Source organism: Pholis gunnellus (genome assembly GCF_910591455.1).
Source record: "Pholis gunnellus genome assembly, chromosome: 7".
Lineage (NCBI taxonomy): Eukaryota > Metazoa > Chordata > Actinopteri > Perciformes > Pholidae > Pholis > Pholis gunnellus.
In genome coordinates this window covers 2,513,289-2,534,567 of record NC_136533.1, presented here as the reverse complement: position 1 = coordinate 2,534,567, position 21,279 = coordinate 2,513,289, and the positions used below count along the sequence as shown (strand labels likewise).

At 41.2% G+C, this 21,279-nt stretch overlaps 3 protein-coding genes across 6 annotated transcripts in view; 2 read left to right on the top strand and 1 right to left on the bottom strand.

Moving 5' to 3' along the window:
- Window positions 1-21,279, bottom strand: part of LOC306698478 (E3 ubiquitin-protein ligase TRIM21-like) — a 281,779-nt gene that overhangs the window by 62,669 nt on the left and 197,831 nt on the right. The window lies entirely within an intron of this gene.
- On the top strand, window positions 324-10,370 carry LOC306698498 (peroxisomal succinyl-coenzyme A thioesterase-like). Its single transcript, XM_079162813.1, has 11 exons — window positions 324-385; window positions 2,076-2,277; window positions 2,431-2,530; window positions 2,617-2,807; window positions 3,039-3,208; window positions 5,900-6,019; window positions 7,133-7,215; window positions 7,405-7,498; window positions 8,132-8,212; window positions 9,020-9,164; window positions 9,631-10,370. Exons 2-11 carry the CDS (start codon window positions 2,082-2,084, stop codon window positions 9,765-9,767), a joined length of 1,317 nt encoding a protein of 438 aa, XP_079018939.1. The 5' UTR covers window positions 324-385; window positions 2,076-2,081; the 3' UTR covers window positions 9,768-10,370.
- LOC306698499 (peroxisomal succinyl-coenzyme A thioesterase-like) lies at window positions 13,912-21,249 on the top strand. Of its 4 annotated transcripts, none has more exons than XM_079162814.1 (11): window positions 13,912-14,016; window positions 14,742-14,943; window positions 15,097-15,196; window positions 15,283-15,473; window positions 15,721-15,890; window positions 17,340-17,459; window positions 17,820-17,902; window positions 18,092-18,185; window positions 18,791-18,871; window positions 19,513-19,657; window positions 20,390-21,249. In XM_079162814.1, the coding sequence occupies exons 2-11, from the start codon at window positions 14,748-14,750 to the stop codon at window positions 20,524-20,526; spliced, it is 1,317 nt and encodes a 438-aa protein (XP_079018940.1). In that variant the 5' UTR covers window positions 13,912-14,016; window positions 14,742-14,747; the 3' UTR covers window positions 20,527-21,249. The 4 variants fall into 4 exon arrangements, with proteins under 4 accessions (XP_079018940.1, XP_079018943.1, XP_079018941.1 ...); XM_079162815.1 differs by having other exon boundaries at window positions 13,918-14,016; window positions 14,747-14,943; XM_079162816.1 differs by having other exon boundaries at window positions 13,925-14,020.

The window sequence follows — 21,279 nt, the reverse complement described above, 5'->3', positions numbered from 1 at the left end:
TTTGTTACTGAAGCTGTTTTGACAAAACAGAAGTAAGTAGATGATCTGAAATGACCTCATCTTGTGAGGAAAGAGCCTGGAAGACGTTCAAATCAGGGAGAACACAGTATAAAATAAATACACACAAATGTACATCAATGGTTCAGGGTTTGAGGGTTTGAGGCTTTGGAACTGGGTCTTTCAGCGACTCGAAGGCGCCATCTTGTGCCCTGTCTTCTTATATAATAAAGTTTATGGTCCGGGGCTGGTGATGTGGGAGGAGATAAGACCTCCACATGTGAGTCCGAACTCCAGACCAGAAGTCAAAGCTCCGTGAACAGAGAGTCACTCACAGCTTCGTCTGCAGACTCGGACGACAAAACCCCCCGAAGACAACAGATCCGAGGTCAGTGAGTGGTTCATTCACGACACCGAGGCAATGCTGAGAGTCAATGGAATGAGATGTTTGACCTACTGCGCTCCAGTAGAAGCAGCTTCTCTGTCTCTTTAACTAAAGAGTTGACTTTAATGCTAGCGGTGGAATGTAACTCATAGTAATAATAATAATAGTAATAGTTACTGTATTTATAGAGCACCTTTAAAAACAGAGTTTACAAAGTGCTTTGACAGACAAAGCAGCAAAAACAAGACAATAATAACAATAACGGAACGCTCAGTGAGACAGTTTATACGATAAAAATAAATAAAGAAAGAAAGAAAATAATTTTAAATATATATATACAGTATATATATATATATAGTAAAATAATTTAGTAAAATCAACAAATAAAAATAAAACAGAAAAGCGACGACATCACATGAAAGTCAGTCTGTAAAAATGTGTTTTAAGAAGTGATTTAAAAGAGACAAAGCAGCTGTTCTTAGCTAACTATTCAAGTAACGTTACTGCCAGTTGTGGTCCTTTAACGTTACTGAAGTAAAAGTATTAATACTACACTGTCTACTCTATTCAGTGTATACTACAAATGTGTACTTTGGCACAGCGTACACCACACCAACACTAAACATCTGTGCAATAGAAACACACTGTGCAATAAAATACCCTGTGTGTGTATAATATTTTAGTTCTTTAGTTCTTTAGTTATACTTAGTTACTGTGGATTTTGTACTTAGTTGATATTCGTACTGTTTATTACTTATTCATATTACTTGTTGCTCTTGTGTTTGGCTCTGTATCTTGTGTGCACTGTGCACCATGCTGCTGTGATCCTGTGGACTAATAAAGGATTATCTCATCTTATCTTACATGAGGACATTTACATTCCACCACCGGGTAAAGTTACAATATTGTTTGGACAATTTTGAAAATTAATTATAAGTAATTAAGTAGTTATAATAGTTCATCATACTTTATAGGTTGATGAACTAGGTTTTGTATTAATAATCTGAATCTGTAAAATAACTACAGTCTCCAAAAACAATGTAGTGAAGAAGACGTAAAGTGGACATACTCAAGTACAAGTACCTCAACATTTTACTTCAGTAAATGTACTCTGGCCTCTACATTCACTGCAGATTATCATTATCATACAATACATATAATCATCTTATAACAGATCATACACTGTTATAGATTAAACTACCCAACAAGGTTTAATAAAATAGGAGACAGGGCCTCAGAAAGCGCTCTCTTTCTGTGAAATGTCTGGACCGGATCAGAATCAGCTTTATCGGTCATGTGTGTGTACGCATACATGGAATTTGACTCCAGTTTTCACATTACTCTCAACGTACATACATAGAATATACAAATAAACAAGAAACATGTAAAAACAAGGACATTAAAGACAACAAAGTAGAACAGAGAAACATTTAACTACTATGTGCAATATAAATATATATCCAAGAAGTCTGTGTCTATGTCTGTGCAAAAAACATTGGTTATAGGCATTGGGACAAAAAGATAAATAATAGATGAATTTATTAAATATAATAACTTTCCGGTTAACTGGATTCACCATCTTCCATTATTAGGAAATAAAGTTTCCTCTCGTTCCTCTCGTGGTATCAGTCCAGTCCAACAGTTTCAGTTTTATTATTTGATCATATCTGTCTCTGGTTGTTTTGTGTCTCAGTTCAGGATGGACAGGAAGCAGTGCTGTGTGAAGCTGTCCGTCCAGCCGTCCAGAGGGCTCATGGACGAGAAGTTCATCGTCCTGGTCCAGAACGTCCTCCCTGGTTCCCAGCTGACCGTCTACGCCCTCCACCAGTGTGAAGGTGGACACAGCTGGGAGGCCTTCGCTCACTACACCGCCAACGCCGCCGGGACCGTGAACGGTACGCGGTTCAATACCTCGACCTGGAAAATGAAATGTTTGCAAGCGTCGTAAAGTTTCATCCAGCAAAACGCATTTTGTTACAAAATGATGCAACGGTTTGGGAAGAATGAACATCGAAATGAGAAATATTTCTTCATGCCTTTTACTCCAGTTTCCGAGGATCCCAGTCTGGGCGGGACATATTCTGGGGTTGAACCGATGGGTCTAATGTGGAGCCTCAGACCAGTTCCAGGCAGCAAACCTGGACTCAGGTAGGCCAACAAGGATAGAGCTGTTCAGATGAAACCAATCGATACTGAATCAGTATCAGAGTCGACTCTTTCCCATCATCCCTCAGGATGAGGAAGATGAACGTCCAGACTCCCATGGAGGTCACAGTCTTAGTGTACCAGGGTCACCTGACTGAGGACTTCGTGGACCAGGTGCCGCTGGCCGGCGTGGTGGTGGAGCGCTGGTACATGGCGCCCGGCGTCCGCAGGATCCCGATTACAGAGGGCGGACTCACAGCGACCCTCTTCCTCCCCTCAGGTAGGACCAGAACAGAGTCTGGAGGAAGGTGTGGAGCTCCGGTGTGACATTCATGTGACGTGGATGAAGATTAACCATAAAAGTTAACCAAGTTCAGCTTGAGATAGTTGAGACTGTTGGATTAAACCGTGAGAAATGAAGGCAGGAATAATGTTCCATCAGAGAAGAACATCACCAAAATCAGTTTACACGATGATGATATTGTTTATTTCGCTTTTGTCTCGTCTGAAGGTCCGGGTCCGTTCCCCGGCCTCCTGGACCTGTGGGGGGGTGGAGGGAAGTTGGTGGAGTATCGTGCAGCGCTGCTGGCCTCCCACGGCATCGCCTCCCTGGCCCTCGACTACCTGACACCTAAAATCACCAAGGAAACCGGGAAGATGGTGGACGACGAGTACTTTGAGGTAAAACGGATGTAAAACACGTTCATTCAGAACGTACATTCATTGTTTCTATTGTCCTCACCGATTGCACACACACGTCTCCTAATCGCCCATTCATGAACATCAGGGTCACTCAGGATTTTAGAAATACTGCGAACATGTCGGAGCAAGACAAGAAGAGACCCGATGAAACTCTATGAAATGAAATGTTATTCACTCTTCTCTCAACTGTTCTGCTGTGGTGTCGTATTCGGTTTCACTACACAGTGGTGAAGCTGCTCAATGTTTTAATTATTCATTCATATATTTCTTCATTTAACGACACTGAAGCCAGATTTATGCTTGACACATGAGAAGACGACTAAATCTAAGGCTCAACTTGAATCCATTAATGATGACAATCCACTGATTGATGTGTTGATAAAAAAATCTCTTCTTTTGTCTGAAAAAAGTTAGAAACTAGTAAAACATCAAAGTTTTGACATGACTGACATCACTGACATCTTTAAATATCCGACTAACAGTCCAAAACCCCCCGAATGTTCCGTTTACTATCACATGATTCCTGGTTCACACTTTAGCCCTGATTGTCAGATCAAGGAAAGGTTTCAGAGCTCCCAGAAAAAAAGCCACAGATCGGAGGCAAACCAGTTTGGGCTCTGCGCTCCTACAGAGCACCGCGTGTGAACTTTTCTAAAGACGTGAGCCAAGAGGCATCTCGGTGTATCGCAGACAAATCCTGAGTGAGAGTCCCAAAGCTGCACAGGGGCCTGAGCGATATGCGTCCTTTATTACAGTGGAGCAGTGGTCCCGTGTGTTTTTGTCCCTGGTGCTACACTTTAATATGCTGTCTGTATTTTGGCAGTTCTTTGCTGAGGTTTGCTCTGTTGAAGTCCCCCAAGAACAATGAGCAGGGCGTCTCGGATGTTTGTGCTCCATGTTGGTGATCTGCTCAGCCAGGTGACGGAGCGCCTCGCTCACACAGACCTGGGGTGGGATGTAAACACCAACCAGAATGAATGAGGAGTTCTCCCGTGACATCTGTACACCAACCTTCCTTAATATAGAAGCAGATTCCACTACAAGACAGCAAGTTGTGTCGTGTGAACCGTACGGCGATTTGACAACTTTGAAAGTCGTGCAGCGTGAACTTGGCTGAAGACAAAGCAGCAAATCCTCATAATTTAGAAGCTCTCACCAGATATAGTTTGACATTTTGCTTTAAAAATGGCTTCATCGATTCAAAAAGTAAAACCTGAACATCAGCTGATATTAATTATTTTAGATCTTTTTTCTTCACTAGCAACAATCTCGTGCTTCAGAAACCTTTTAAGAGCAGCTTGTTCTTGTTGCAACCTGCATCTCGATGATCATTTACTTTAGGTGTGAGACGCACAGAGTCAGGTAACGTCAGGTTCATGTTGAGCTTTGTAGGTTAAAAGTCTGTTCTGCAGACACCAGGATGTGTATCTGTTATCTTTGTGTTTATGTGTCAGTAAACCCTTAAAAACAGAGCAAAGGTGCATTCACCTTTTACAGATCAGAGACGAGTGTTGGAATGAAAGATAACTGGAGGAAGTCGTAATGTTTGTCCCTTCATGGACCGCAGGATTTTAGAAATACTGTGAAGAGACCTGAACCTGATGGAAATCAATTTTCTTCACATTATTATTATTATTATTAACACAGGGCCTGACCCTTGAAGACTTTGATTTTAATCAATAAACTCTCCACAAAGAATAACCTCAAGTGGTGATATATTAATACATGTTCACAAGGTTAACACTTTGGCACCAGGTTTCATTGGCTGGAGGCAGGAAAGGTTTTTGATTAATCTTTAAACTGTTGTCCAGCAGTGACATAGAAGTAAAAGAAGAAATCACAAATGATTAATTTGTCTCAGACGGCTCGACACCGTCTATCCTTAGACCCTCAGGTCAGATCAGCAACAACTCCACAAAAAAAAACGTTTAATAGAAAAAAACAGATAAATCTGAGATAGAAATTCTCTCTCTTCAAGACCAGATGTGCGAATTCTGTTTTCAAGACGTAAATGAGACAAAGATAAGCCGACTGACAGTTTTCTTCAAACAGGATTTCACAACCGAGAGGAAAGCTGGGAGTCAAAGATCACACCCAGATTACAGCAGCCTGTAAAGTACTGAGACACAATGAGAGCTAGTTTATGGGAACGTGTTGCCAATTAACAATATTTCAGGTTTACTTTCTGAAGCTGTCACAAGGTTGTTTACATCTAATGCTTATTGTCAGATAAAAGGATATAGACCGCATATGAAATGCAGAAACATGTACAAAGTACATGTACATAAATCAGTATCAGTTTAAGTGTACGCTATATTTAGAATATTTTCACCGCTTTGTCTTGAGGTCGGTCTTTCCTACGGGGAACTGAACTGACAGTGACACTCATCTGTGCTCCCTTTAAAGCCACCAGACTCCGTTGACAATAACAGCATAGATACGTTACACTTTCTGTTCAGTTCCATGTGTGAAAATACTATAAATATAGCTTACACTTAAACTGATACTGATTTTTTTAAAATACATTTTGCTGCTCCTGCCACTGAACTATCCCTTTAAACATAGAGGTCAAATTTCGTCTTTGTGTATACGATGATACTAATAATGTTTTTAAAATGAATCTACCAACACTGTGTGACACCTTTTTTCTGACACGTCTCGCTGCTGCAGACGGCCTACAGAGTCCTGGAGCAGCATCCTCAGATCCTCGGCAGCAGGATCGGCATGTTGGGCCTTTCCTTCGGCACCAGTATCACCTTTAAAATGGCGGTTTACTCCCAAGTTGTGAAGGTAAGACGGCTATAACAAGAGTTACTGACATCATCTTGACGCAGTTTAATGTCTCTCCCCTGGTTGAAGCCATAGACTGCATAAAATAAGGACGTAGTCTCCGTGACGTCACACAGGTCTTTTAAGACTGTGAAGCTCAAAGTGGGCGGCTCCGACCGTCGCCATCTTGCCCGATGCTGCGTTCACATAGAATCAGACGATAGACGACTTACGGACAACACCTTCTGGACAGCACAGGAAAAACCAATAGTCCCACTGAATGATAGGACGGAAAAAAAGAAATCACGCATGACAACAATATGTTATATTAATCAAAATGATTTCGGGGCTACTGTTTTATCTAGTTATTCTACTAATGCATGTATAGTCTCTAGACCAAAACCGTTTCTTATACCAGGTGATAAACCAGGTGTTTATTTCTGTTGTAAAGTTTGGCAGCATTTTAACTTGGCGGTCTATAAAGATCAACTTGCTTTAGGAGCCTCAAGTGACCATTTGAACCTTTTGTAGTTATTCTGTTCGGTGTCACTTTGTGGTGGAAAAAACTATTCAATAGTACCGAGTGAGTCCTATGACACTGAAATTAAGAAACATTGAGAAAAGAAGTTTGTCTTTAAAGTATTTATTCGCTGCGCATACAGAATGCAGTGCGGTCTGAAGGAGGAAGAACCCAGAGTATTGGTTGCGTATGACTCATAAAGGGAGTTCATCACTTGGACATCTGGACAACAGCGACCTCTCATTGGTCAACCATTGAATGTTTAACCGCTGAATGGTCCACTGATTGCATCCCCATTCAGCCCCTTATTGAAGCTGACAACAACATGCTACTGATTAAGACACACACACACACAATATTAGTCAACCTGAGAGGACCCTCACTGACCATGTCTGACATTCATTCACCGTACTAACACAAAAAGGGCCAAAACACCGAGTGGCCACACAATAAAAACAGATTTTGCAGAAATTTGCAGAAATTTGCAGAAATTTGCAGAAATTTGCAGAAATTTGCTATCACACTTATTGGATCTTTCTTGGCCTTTATCATAAGTTCAGATATCAGGTTTCAGTCTCAGCTGATTGTGTGTGTGTGTGTGTGTGGTCTCCCAGCTCAGGTGTGCAGTGTGTATTAGTGGGAGTCATGTGCAGCCGATCGACAGCTCTATGGAACAAATATTGGCTTTCATTCACAAGTAAGTTGATCTGACTTCAGTTACTTTCAGAATTCTTTTGTTCAACCGCTCAACGACTACAGATTGTCGTTAAATGTGCTGACGACTTTCCTGCTCCCCAGAGAATGAACCTTAGAGTCACAATGACGCTGTGATCTTTCCTCTAGCGCCACCCTCAGGACAAACTATCTATCCCTTTTGTCCTATCAGAAATGTTGATAAGACTCGATTCAACGAGGAAAACCACGTGATCTGGCGAGATCTGCTGCTGCCCATCCCCACCGACCCCTCACTCAAAGTGGACGTGAGTACCACCAGACTGAACCTTTTCAGCTTTTGTTATTACTTATTTTTTAGTGCGAGTTTTGGCTTCATTTAATCGTACAATATTTTCCAGCAAGAACTAAACCATGAACGTTGCAACTACCACTCAATCACTCAACTACCATACCACCCCATAATATCCTTTTGTTGTTTCTTACAACTGTTTCATGTTGCCTCTCTGTGTGTTTTCTGAGTCGTATTTAGATTTTCAAGTTGACAAAATCTACAGATAAATGCAACTAATTCCACATGTGGTGGCAGGTGATACAGAAAACATTTGTTGTGCAAGATTAAAAAGGAGTTATTAGACATTTTATAGTGTCAGTTGTCGTAGTTAACGGTGCTCAATACGAAATTCAGAACATATCTGTTGCCTCCACGCCGCTCTCAACATGGCGATGGCTGAGCCGACGGCTAACGGTGCTAACAACATAAACCGTATTGGAGATGGAGCAGCAGCTTGGAGTATGAAGGGGAATCCTAATTCTAGTCCTGAGTAATGTCTCAGACATCCATAAATGATTCCACAGGTGACTGCAAGGAATGTATGAAAGTCCAAACTGCAGGTTTATGTATAAAAGCTGAAACGCTGCTGCTGTTTGTGTCTGAGCAGGTGGGACGTCTCCAGTGTCCTCTGCTGCTGGTTGTGGGTGAGGACGATCAGAACTGGCCCGCCTACGAGTCTGCAATGGACGTGAGTTTACTGACATGACGGAATATTATATATATATATACATATACGTATACGCATACGTATATGTATATACAAAGATGTATGTATATGTGTATGTATGTATATATATGTGTATGTATGTATATATATGTGTGTATATACGCATATGCGTATATGTGTATATATATGTATGTATGTATATGTGTATGTATGTATATGTATGTATATATATGTATGTATGTATGTATGTATATGTATATGTGTATGTATGTATATGTATGTATGTGTATGTATGTATATATATGTATATGTATGTATGTGTATGTATGTATATATATGTATATGTATGTATGTGTATGTATGTATGTGTATATATGTGTATGTATGTATATATCTATGTGTATGTATGTATATGTGGTATGTATATGTATGTGTGTATGTGTGTATATATGTGTATGTATGTATATATATGTGTGTGTATGTATGTATATGTGGTATGTATGTGTATATATATGTGTATGTATGTATATATATATATATGTGTGTGTATGTATGTATATGTGGTATGTATGTGTATGTATGTATGTATGTATGTATATGTGGTATGTATGTATATGTATGTATGTATGTGTGTGTATGTATGTATATGTGTATGTATGTATATGTATGTATGTGTGTGTGTGTATGTATGTATGTGTATCTATGTATATATGTGTATGGATATATAGATATGGCAACCACCAAGGAGTGCACATTTGTAAAAGAGGAAGACGTCATAAAATCATCAGAGAATTCTGAGATGATTTTCTTTGACTTCCTGTTTTCCAGATGAAGGAGATGATGCAGCGGGCGGGGAACGAACACCTGCTGACTGTCCTGTCATACCCGAACGCCGGTCACCTGATCGAACCTCCGTTCACGCCGTTCGCCCGAGCCAGCAACTTCAAAACAGTCAGCACCAGACCTGAGACAGGTAGGTACACCTTCACGGGGTTCCTGCTGCTCCTTAAAGTCTCCTAAAAGATCTTCTTTGTAGTTATGGTTTAAAATCTTAAGATTTCGATTGGTTCTCAACAGGCCTCCTGCTCTCACGAAGGTAACGGGATTAAAGAAGCACACAAAAGAGAACAGATAATGCTAAGCTAAAGGTTCAGAGAAGAACACAAAGTTATTAATAATAAGTTAATATTAAGAATCTGGATAGTGTGTTTTTTTGTGCGCAGCCACAACGACCAATATGTGGACATGAAGGAGAGGAGCTGACGTTTAGAGACCGCTAAGCTGTAGATGTAATGGACCGTTAAGGTGGATGACCGGTAGACTCACTGTAACGTGTACGTGTCTTAATGTGGAGCATGAATTAATACAGACTCCGTGAGAACGAGATGACTTGAGTTTGGAGGTTGGACGGCTGTTTCAGTTGCCTGTTGTCTTTGCAGTAATGGTTCTGTGGGGCGGAGAGACGGTGGCACATTCTCGCGCTCAGGAAGACGCCTGGAGGAAGACGCTGGTCTTTCTGAGGGAGAATCTGTACGGCGGCTCAAACCCTGGTGCAACTTCATTTTCCAACCTGTAACCAAGTCAACGCCCGTTGATTATAAAGTCTCTAACTGGGAAGAGCTACTTCAGGAGCCTCTGGTTCAGGAAGTAAAAGTCTTGTTCATTTATCCTCGTAGATAATATTACGTAACTCACGTTTCATGCTTTGATTGACATGAAATGTTCCTGGTTGAGTCAGTACAAAAGATGAATAACTGGTAATAATATTCAAGTTTAATTATTTATTTTCTCATCAAAATTACAAAGTGCTTTCATCATCATCACTCTTCAGCTTATATTCAAGGTTGCAATTATTTTTGATGACATCTACCTCTTGTTCCTCTTCAGATTACATACAGTATACTTACTGTTTTATTGGTTTGGTCAAAAGCGTCCAAAGATATTCAGTTTACTATGATAGAAAACAGAAAGAAAACATCAAAACCTCACACTGAAGAAGCCGATAATTATTGAGAGTTTTTGATCAATAAATTAATTAATAAATGATCAAACCGTAGATACATTTTCTGTGGATCGATTCATAAAGACAGATCTGTTTTTAGTTTCTTTTCTGCGTTCTGTCATGATGTGCCATCATTACATTAATAATGTACAAAATGAATAAACATGTTTCTGTGAATCTCCTGTCTACAGTTACAGATTTTAACACATTCAATTCATCTGCAGAATTTTACTGCATTTCAAACTCAATAAAATGTCATTTCTGCATACATTCAATGATAATGCTTTTATGGTTTAACACTTCTTACTGTAACATATAATATCTACCACTAGGGGTGCTATTAAACATATAAGAATGCTTTTAATACTTCACTTCCTCACAATCCCGGCTACTGACCTCTCGTGGTTCTCTGCTCAGCTTTCAGTCTTTGATTTATTTGTCACGTAACTTTTGTACTTCAGTATCGGCCCTTCCGTAGTTATTTGAACCCAAACAATGAGTTTTTTCCTAAACCGAACTACGTTTTCTTCTGTAAAGATGGAAGTTAATTTTGAAAAGACCGTATGCATGAAACGACGGGAAACGTGAAACGTGTTTCTGACGCATGAAAAATAAGAAGTAACTTTTCGTCAGATATCATACGAATCCTTGAATGACGCTATGTTTTACTGCTACAGACACGACCAGATGTTACGCACACTAACTACGCTAAACCTACGAGTTTTTTCGTTGAAGGAGTTTGCTCCTTATATGACACATTTTAGTTTAAAAGACAAACTTTTACTAAACTAAAAATCCCCAGCGTTTATTCCTGGATATCTGTTTCAAAAGATTACGATATTGTCGGACCTGTAAAATAAAGTCTTGCCTAAATAACCTTTCAGAGCTTTTGAATATTAACTTTTCCAACTCTTGAAGAAGATGATGAAGAATTACTTTATTATTAATTAATAACCACACTGTAACAAATTGCTGTAAAAATACAAGAAATTCTCAACAGCAAGGTACTGTTCTTCGTAAATACAGTTGAATACAGTTAAATCCAGCAAAAGTTGAGGCCTTGGAAGAAAAAAAAAATTAACAGCAGCTACTGTCCAATCTTGCAGTATACTACAGTATTTTTTCCTTTTTCAGTTGACTAAGCCCGCCCCTTACTCTTCAACAGCACACGGCATCAAGTATCTACTGCTTAGTTAGCACATAGTCAACCTAAAGAAAATGAACAGAAAGCTTTAGATATCATAGACCGGTGATTTTATTCAGGATGGAAGAATAATAATAAGAGGGAATTTGAGAAGACGATTTTCAACGGACTCTGACCGAAGCACCGAAGCAGACCGAGCACCACCTGCTGCTTCAGCTCGCCTACAAACACGCAGCGGACACCGTCCATCCTGCCCCTGTGGCTCACTGAACAAGGTAATTTAGATGTTATCAAAGTTAGCATGACCGTGTTCAGTCATTTTGTGTTGAATCTACATTGTATTGTACTGATTTTTTGCCGATAACGTGACTTGTTGCATGCTAACATGCTAACGAGCGGTGCTTGCAGGACAGCGACTGCTGCAGTAGCTCACGCGGTTCACTGTGCATACGTGGTGACCCGTGTGTTAGAAAAGAATGGCATGCGATCTACCGGCGTTACCAGCGAGAGTTATTTCATTTTCATAGATACCTGATTGAATTTCTCAGCAATTGAATCAACAAGCTGAGTTAATATATATATATTTGATATGGTTTCAGAACATTAACTATAATTGTTGTCTGCATTAGTTGCTGGTGACGCTGCTTGATAAGCATTGAAGCCACGTCGTCTGTGAAGGCATCCAGCCAAGCTTCATCACGTTGCTGCTGCGGTTTTCTCGAGCTACGATGTGTTCAACTTGCAATACCAAGAGGAAGCTGCAAGGACACTGGAGTTTGTTCAAAGGTAAATCTTCTGCAGTCTTAAATATTATTTGGATATTTTTCTGAAGGTTAATATGTTGCAACATGATTGAGCTTGTAGCCTTGATGTGAGAACGTGTAGAACAAAAATCAGACCTTGTATGTTCACATTTTTTGCTTATATGAAATATTCACACATATGTTAGATGAAAATAAGATTATTCTCTCATTGTTAGTAGACACAGAGGTCAGAATACTTGTAATTTGTATTTGTTTATTCCAATGGGGTTTAGTATTAAGTGTGAATATTCTTTACATACCACACCTAATATATATATGCTTTCTCTGTTATTTAGGCGCTTCATTGGTCTCAACCTGGAAAGGGGGACAAAGGCCAACCAGGGGAAGGTGGTGTCCAGAAAGACAGGGAAGCTGGTCCAGAAGAAGGCAGGAGCTGTCAATCCCCATGTGGCCACCCTCATAAAAAACCTCCTGGACTTTGAGTGTGGCTTTATGTAGTCCACAGCACATCTCCACATAGGAGGAAGGAGAGATCGCCCACACTGCTGGTGTTCTTTTTTCCTTTTAAGGTAACAAGTTTCAAAATTGTGTTCTGTTCAGTTCTATCGAGTTGTCTCAAATGTGCAGTTCCAGATTTGTTCTTTTACTTGCTTTCTATTACACTAATGACCATAACTAAATAAAAAAGTGATACTGAAGGCGGGGTACATTTAGTAAACTATAAGAGTTGTATATAGATTGTTGCGAATCTGTTTAACATGATGCAGTGTTCTGGTCTGATTGTATTGTACAATAACGTAATTACTGACAATGTTTTTTGTTCTAATTTACTTTAATGAATACAATTTTATATGGTGCTTTTAATATTTGTATTTTGCAAAAATGTGATCACTGTAAAATTGTCAGTTATTGAATGTGTTTGACACTGCATTGGCTTTAATAAAAGCTTTTTAATGTAAGGCCATCTCTTGTTTGAGTCGTTTCTATGCTCGCAATTTTCAGGGGTTTTATTTTGAAATGTAACATTTTAAATCATTAGCTTCTAGCAGTGTCATACTGTAAATACATTCTACGGTAATGAACTGTTCATGCATTTTCTATACAGCACTGTACTGTCATACTTTTTTACAGTATGAAACCGTTGTTGTACATTACAGTAGGTATGCTGTAGAATTACAGTTAGAAGCTGGAGCCTGTAGCTGCCAGCTCTTTACTGTAATTTAACGGGGAAATTTGTTACAGTGCACACTTGCACTTGACAAGTATACATCACACATGCTAAACCTTTCAACATAAAGAGGTGAGTGCACCAGTACTTCTTCCATACAAGACAAGTGTTTGTGACTAAATCTGGAGTTTTGGTGAATTAAAGGTTGCATCTTGTGTGACTAAATAAATTAATAAATATCCTCCATTTTTTTTCTGTTCCATCTTTAATCCTTAATGTTACTGTATATACATTTAAATACAAGCTGCACACACAAGTGTCGTCCTCTTTGTTTGCCTCTTGTTTTTTCTCCGCGCTTCCACTGGTTACCCCGTGTTTGACGTCCCATTGCAATGAATTGTGGGTGATTCCCTTCGGCAAAGTCACCTTATGGAAAGTTTTCATAAAGGGCTCAAAATGTATGCAAGAGAGCCCTCAAACACCCGACGATAGTGGGACAGAATTAAACCTCCACACCCATGGACTTTGAGGCGCGTAAAGTCCGTGGGTGTGGAGGTTTGGGATTGAGCCAGAGTCTATGGTCCGGGACGCGGTTTCTGTGGGAGGAGATAAGAGCTCCACACGGAGAGACTAAACTCCAGACCAGAAGTAAAGCTCTGTTTGATTTAGAGTTTGATTCACACGGATTGAATCACAGCTTTGTTTCCAGACTCTGACGACAAAAACCCTGAAGACAACAGCTCCGAGGTCAGTAAGTGGTTCATTCACGATAACAAGACAATTCTGAGGGTCATGAAATGAGACTTTGACCTGTTGAACTCGGACGTCCTTTAACCTTACTGAAGTAAAAGTATTAATACCCCACTGATATTGTGTCATGAATAGAATAGATTTAAAAACAGAGTTTACAAAGTGCTTTGACAGACAAAGCAGAAAAATCAAGGCATTTGTCTACGGTGTGTGTACAGTTTGTAAACTCATTGTATTGCTGAATTCATATTAAGTGTGTAAGTTTAGTCAGGTACTATGTCCACAGGTCAGTATCTGTTATATTCACAGTCTGTAGTCTTGGTGTCCTACCTGTGGGTTATATAACCAAAATGTCTTGATGGTTAATTGCTGCTACCTGTTAGCTCTTCTTCCCATTTAATGGGATGATTGAGTGGAGATAGCAGTCACCATCGTGGCCTCATGGTTCCACCTTGAGGCCGTGCTGAGTATACCGGTGCATGCCATGCCGTTCTTCACGAGGCTTTGATGGTTTTCCTTTGTTTATTTTGGTTTTAGACATTTGGACAAAAAGGTAAATAATAGATATATTTAATAAATATAACTTTCCAGTTAACTGGATTCACCATCTTCCATTATTAGGAAATAAAGTTTCCTCTCTTCCCTCTCGTGGTATCAGTCCAGTCCAACAGTTTCAGTTGAATTATTTGATCATATCTGTCTCTGGTTGTTTTGTGTCTCAGTTCAGGATGGACAGGAAGCAGTGCTGTGTGAAGCTGTCCGTCCAGCCGTCCAGAGGGCTCATGGACGAGAAGTTCATCGTCCTGGTCCAGAACGTCCTCCCTGGTTCCCAGCTGACCGTCTACGCCCTCCACCAGTGTGAAGGTGGACACAGCTGGGAGGCCTTCGCTCACTACACCGCCAACGCCGCCGGGACCGTGAACGGTACGCGGTTCAATACCTCGACCTGGAAAATGAAATGTTTGCAAGCGTCGTAAAGTTTCATCCAGCAAAACGCATTTTGTTACAAAATGATGCAACGGTTTGGGAAGAATGAACATCGAAATGAGAAATATTTCTTCATGCCTTTTACTCCAGTTTCCGAGGATCCCAGTCTGGGCGGCACATATTCTGGGGTTGAACCGATGGGTCTAATGTGGAGCCTCAGACCAGTTCCAGGCAGCAAACCTGGACTCAGGTAGGCCAACAAGGATAGAGCTGTTCAGATGAAACCAATCGATACTGAATCAGTATCAGAGTCGACTCTTTCCCATCATCCCTCAGGATGAGGAAGATGAACGTCCAGACTCCCATGGAGGTCACAGTCTCAGTGTACCAGGGTCACCTGACTGAGGGCTTCGTGGACCAGGTGCCGCTGGCCGGCGTGGTGGTGGAGCGCTGGTACATGGCGCCCGGCGTCCGCAGGATCCCGATTACAGAGGGCGGACTCACAGCGACCCTCTTCCTCCCCTCAGGTAGGACCAGAACAGAGTCTGGAGGAAGGTGTGGAGCTCCGGTGTGACATTCATGTGACGTGGATGAAGATTAACCATAAAAGTTAACCAAGTTCAGCTTGAGATAGTTGAGACTGTTGGATTAAACCGTGAGAAATGAAGGCAGGAAACAAATAAAACATGTTTCCATTAGAGGGGTCATCAGAAGTTATCAACATCATCGTCGTTTATACCGTGAACTGTTTTTGGTGTTTTGTCTCGTCTGAAGGTCCGGGTCTGTTCCCCGGCCTCCTGGACCTGTGGGGGGGTGGAGGGAGGTTGGTGGAGTATCGTGCAGCGCTGCTGGCCTCCCACGGCATCGCCTCCCTGGCCCTCGACTACGTGACACCTAAACTCACCAAGGAAACCGGGAAGATGGTGGACAACAAGTATTTTGAGGTAAAACTGATGAAAGCAAATAGTGTTCGCCCATTCATGAACATCAGGGTCACTCAGGATTTTAGAAATACTGAGAACATGTCGGAGCAAGACAAGAAGAGACCCGATGAAACTCTATGAAATGAAATGTTATTCACTCTTCTCTCAACTGTTGCCTGTGATCATGAGGTGACACCTGCATCTCGATGATCATTTACTTTAGGTGTGAGACGCACAGAGTCAGGTAACGTCAGGTTCATGTTGAGCTTTGTAGGTTAAAAGTCTGTTCTGCAGACACCAGGATGTGTATCTGTTATCTTTGTGTTTATGTGTCAGTAAACCCTTAAAAACGAGTGTTGGAATGAAAGATAACTGGAGGAAGTCGTAATGTTTGTCCCTTCATGGACCGCAGGATTTTAGAAATACTGTGAAGAGACCTGAACCTGATGGAAATCAGCAACAACTCCACAAACAAAAACGTTTAATAGAAAAAACAGATAAATCTGAGATAGAAATTCTCTCTCTTCAAGACCAGATGTGCGAATTCTGTTTTCAAGACGTAAATGAGACAAAGATAAGCCGACTGACAGTTTTCTTCAAACAGGATTTCACAACCGAGAGGAAAGCTGGGAGTCAAAGGTCACACCCAGATTACAGCAGCCTGTAAAGTACTGAGACACAATGAGAGCTAGCTTATGGGAACGTGTTGCCAATTAACAATATTTCAGGTTTACTTTCTGAAGCTGTCACAAGGTTGTTTACATCTAATGCTTATTGTCAGATTAAAGGATATAGACCGCATATGAAATGCAGAAACATGTACAAAGCTCACGGCAGCCCACTGCTCCTTCAATGCTGAGGCCAGCTTAAAGGGATCGTTCTGGTGTTTTGAAGAGCAGTGATAGTAGTCGCGCGCTAGGGGACGCCCATCGCGTTCAAAGCGCGGCTTTTCTCCTCGCGGGGCTGCAGAGATATTCTGTGCGGAGTGATGTGAAAGCATTCGTCAAAGTAATATACGCGCAGCTGTTTCATTTGCATGCGTGGGACCTCTACACACGCACGCGTGGATCTTATTTGCACTCTCGGATTTTGACAGTGATTTGCCTTCATACTGGTGCTATTTTTAGAACATGCCTTGCGGGCGACTCGCGTGGTCCCAGCGGGCGACCAGGTGCCCGTGGGCACCGTGTTGGCTATCTCTGGTTTAAAGCCACCAGACTCTGTTGACAATAACAGCATAGATACGTTGCACTATCCGTTCGGTTCCATGTGTGAAAATATATAAATATAGCTTACACTTAAACTGATACTGATTTTTTGAAATATGTTTTGCTGCTCCTGCCACTGAACTGGCTTTAAATTGAGACGTCAAATTTCATCTTTGTGCATACGATGATACTAATAATGTTTTTAAAATGAATCTACCAACACATGTGTGACACCTTTTTCTGACACGTCTCGCTGCTGCAGACGGCCTACAGAGTCCTGGAGCAGCATCCTCAGATCCTCGGCAGCAGGATCGGCATGTTGGGCCTTTCCTTCGGCACCAGTATCACCCTAAAAATGGCGGTTTACTCCCAAGTTGTGAAGGTAAGACGGCTATAACAAGAGTTACTGACATCATCTTGACGCAGTTTTGCTGGACAGCACAAAACCAATAGTCCGACAGAATGATAGGACGGGGAAAAGAAAATCACACATGACCACAATATGTGGCTATGGTGATGGAATTAAATATTTTAATCTAAATGATTTTGGGTCTACTGTTTTGTGTTTTGCTGTAAAGTTTGGCATTTTAATTTGGAGGTCTATAAAGATCAACAAGAGCCTCAAGTGACCATTTGACCCGTGCACTTGTTCTGTTCGGTGCATGTCACTTAATGTGTGTGTGTGTGTGTGTGTGTGTGTGTGTGTGTGTGTGTGTGTGTGTGTGTGTGTGTGGTCTCCCAGCTCAGGTGTGCAGTGTGTATTAGTGGGAGTCATGTGCAGCCCATCAACAGCTCTAGTGAACAAATGTTGGCTTTCAATCACAGGTAAGTTGATCTGACTTCAGTTACTTTCAGAATTCTTTTGTTCAACCGCTCAACTACTACAGATTGTCGTTAAATGTGCTGATGACTTTCCTGCTCCCCAGAGAATGAACCTTAGATTCACAATGACGCTGTGATCTTTCCTCTAGCGCCACCCTCAGGACAAACTATCTATCCCTTTTGTCCTATCAGAAATGTTGATAAGACTCGATTCAACGAGGAAAACCAGCAGATCTGGCGAGATCGCCTGCTGCCCATCCCCACCGACCCCTCACTCAAAGTGGACGTGAGTACCACCAGACTGAACCTTTTCTGCATATTCCTCTAACGGTTCCTTTTTCAGGTTCTTTAACTGTGTTGTCTCAAATTGTTATTATTTATTTGCTAGTGGGAGTTTTGCCTTTATTTAGTCGAACTCTATTCCCAGCAAGACCTAAACCATGAACGTTTCTAAACTGTGTTTTCTGGTAGAATTTTGATTTTCAAGTTTACAAAAATGGGGAACATCTCCAAAATCTACAGATAAATGAAACGAAACTGAAAAGGAGTTATTAGACATTTTATGGAACAAAAACGTTTTGCTCCTTTGAGTAATAGATAACGGTGTAATAGGTAACGGTGCTCAATACAAAATTCAGAACATATCTGTTGCCTCCACGCCGCTCTCAACATGGCGATGGCTGAGCCGACGGCTAACGCTGCTAACAACATAAACCGTATTGGAGACGGAGCAGCAGCTTGGAGTATGAAGGGGAATCCTAATTCTAGTCCTGAGTAATGTCTCAGACATCCATAAATGATTCCACAGGTGACTGCAAGGAATGTATGAAAGTCCAAACTGCAGGTTTATGTATAAAAGCTGAAACGCTGCTGCTGTTTGTGTCTGAGCAGGTGGGACGTCTCCAGTGTCCTCTGCTGCTGGTTGTGGGTGAGGACGATCAGAACTGTCCCGCCTACGAGTCTGCAATGGACGTGAGTTTACTGACATGACGGCATCCTGTTCTAATAACCGGCTGGGTCCAGAGGTTTGAAGTCTCGGGGTTTAACTTTACTGGACGCTGAGAGGAAACTGAATAGTGAGGTCGAGGTATCGCCACTGATTTCCTAAATCGATTCGATTCTGATTCACCAGGCCCCGATTAGATTTCCATCCGATGAGGCAAATTTCAGTGACAAGTTCCGTCCGTCTGCAGGCTCGAAGGCCCACTGTGAGCAGAATCATCTCCATAGGCTGAGAGGACATCCAGTTGGTTATGAGAAGCAACAAACTAAAGAAGTGTCTTCCTTCACCCGTTTCTAAAGTACTGATTGATAACTTTGAATCCTCTACGCCAGATATTAGGGGTGTAACAATACACGTATTTGTACTGTTCGGTACGAGGCTCACGGTTCAGTACGCATTACAAACCGAACAATACGTTTGAATAATATGCATTTGGAAAATGCAGAAGCTTAAATTGTAGGAAATATAATGCGCTCAACAAGGCAACCCACCCGACGTAACAGACAACGTTTGTTTTGTGAGGCTCGCTATGCTAAACTAGCTTAGCAGGAAAACCAACAGCAGCACAGATGTGTAGATGAGTTGTTTTTGTATACTTCCTGTTTTCCAGATGAAGGAGATGATGCAGCGGGCGGGGAACGAACACCTGCTGACTGTCCTGTCGTACCCGAACGCCGGTCACCTGATCGAACCTCCGTTCACGCCGTTCGCCCGAGCCAGCAACTTCAAAATAATCATCCCCCCAGTTCAGATAGGTAGGTACACCTTCACGGGGTTCCTGCCGCTCCTTAAAGTCTCCTAAAAGATCTTATTTGTAGTTAAAATCGTAGGTGATGTCTGGATTTCGATTGGTTCTCAACAGGCCTCCTGCTCTCACGAAGGTAACGGGATTAAAGAAGCACACAAAAGAGGACAGATAATGCTAAGCTAAAGGTTCAGAGAAGAACACAAAGTCTTCTGTTATTTTATATCATGAATCTGAATAGTGTGTTTTTCTGTCTGGAGCCACAACGGGAAATATGCTAAAAATATTTCTCACCAGTGCATCATTCATGGTCTCGTTTAGACTCGTTTTTCACCAGTAAACGTATCAGACAAAACAGATACATCAGTCCATTCAGTTGTAGTCGGCGGTCATGCCTCTCTCTTTATACAACTCCACAGCAAGTAATTCCATAAACAACCCTCGAGATGGTACTTCAACCTCTCACTGCTTAGAGACACAGAATTAGACGAGTGAGCAGTGAGAGAGTGAGCATCCTAAACGACTCTCCAAACAGCTCATCACACAGTTATACATGTGAAAATAACAAATAAAAAACACAAGCGTTTTCTTAACGCATTTCCTTGCAAATAAACTCTTGTGCTAGACTGTACGCTTTTCAGTGAAAGCATCTCGGGCTGTCTCCCACACAGTGAGTGACATAATAATACATATTTACCGTTCACCGAGTATTGACTGTGTCAGCTACACGTTGTGATTGCAGTAATGGTCGTGTGGGGCGGAGAGACGGTGGCACATTCTCGTGCTCAGGACGACGCCTGGAGGAAGACGCTGGTCTTTCTGAGGGAGAATCTGTACGGCGGCTCAAACCCTGCAGCGACCTTATCATCGCACCTGTAACACCAAGTCTGGGCTGCCATGCTGTACCATCACTGCCTGTATATTTAGGGAATACAAAATGATTGAATCCGTCGTTAGATTTAACATTACTGCTAGTCTCATGAAAATCATGCTGATGGTTTAACCGTCATGACCCGTTCAGAGTTACAGATGCTGAGCTTTTAAAGGGCCGGTCTGGTGGTTCTGCATGTTTTAATCCGTCATAACCACATTGATCACAGGCAGCCATTTGCTTCACTGCATTTGTCAACATTATTTCTATTATTTTCTGACAAACATGCTGTTGAAAGCAGAGACGGTTTCAGCCGCTGGCGACAAAGTTTAGAATCTTAGCTCGTCTCTTCAGCCAGCTCTCAAACTCGAGAGGTCAGCGTCCTGTTTTTCAACAGTTTTTGGGGAATTATTTTAATTATTTACCACATACCTGAAGCGGTACAGTTGGCCTTCAAACTTTAATGTAACAGTGGATCAAATAGTGTTTGGTCCTCCACATGAAATATTACAGCCTGGTGAGAATGAAGCTCTGGTTTATGTATTTCATTAATAAACAACAGATCCTTTGGAATATACCAATAAAAGTGCAATAAATATGTAAAGACTACTTTTCCTGCATCTGCATTGATTAGATCTGACTGAAGTTGTTTGTCTGTATCAATATGATAATAATCAATGATAATAACAAATAATGAATTTAACTATAATAAAAATACGACAATACTTACAATAAATATTACAATAAAAGAAATCAGACCA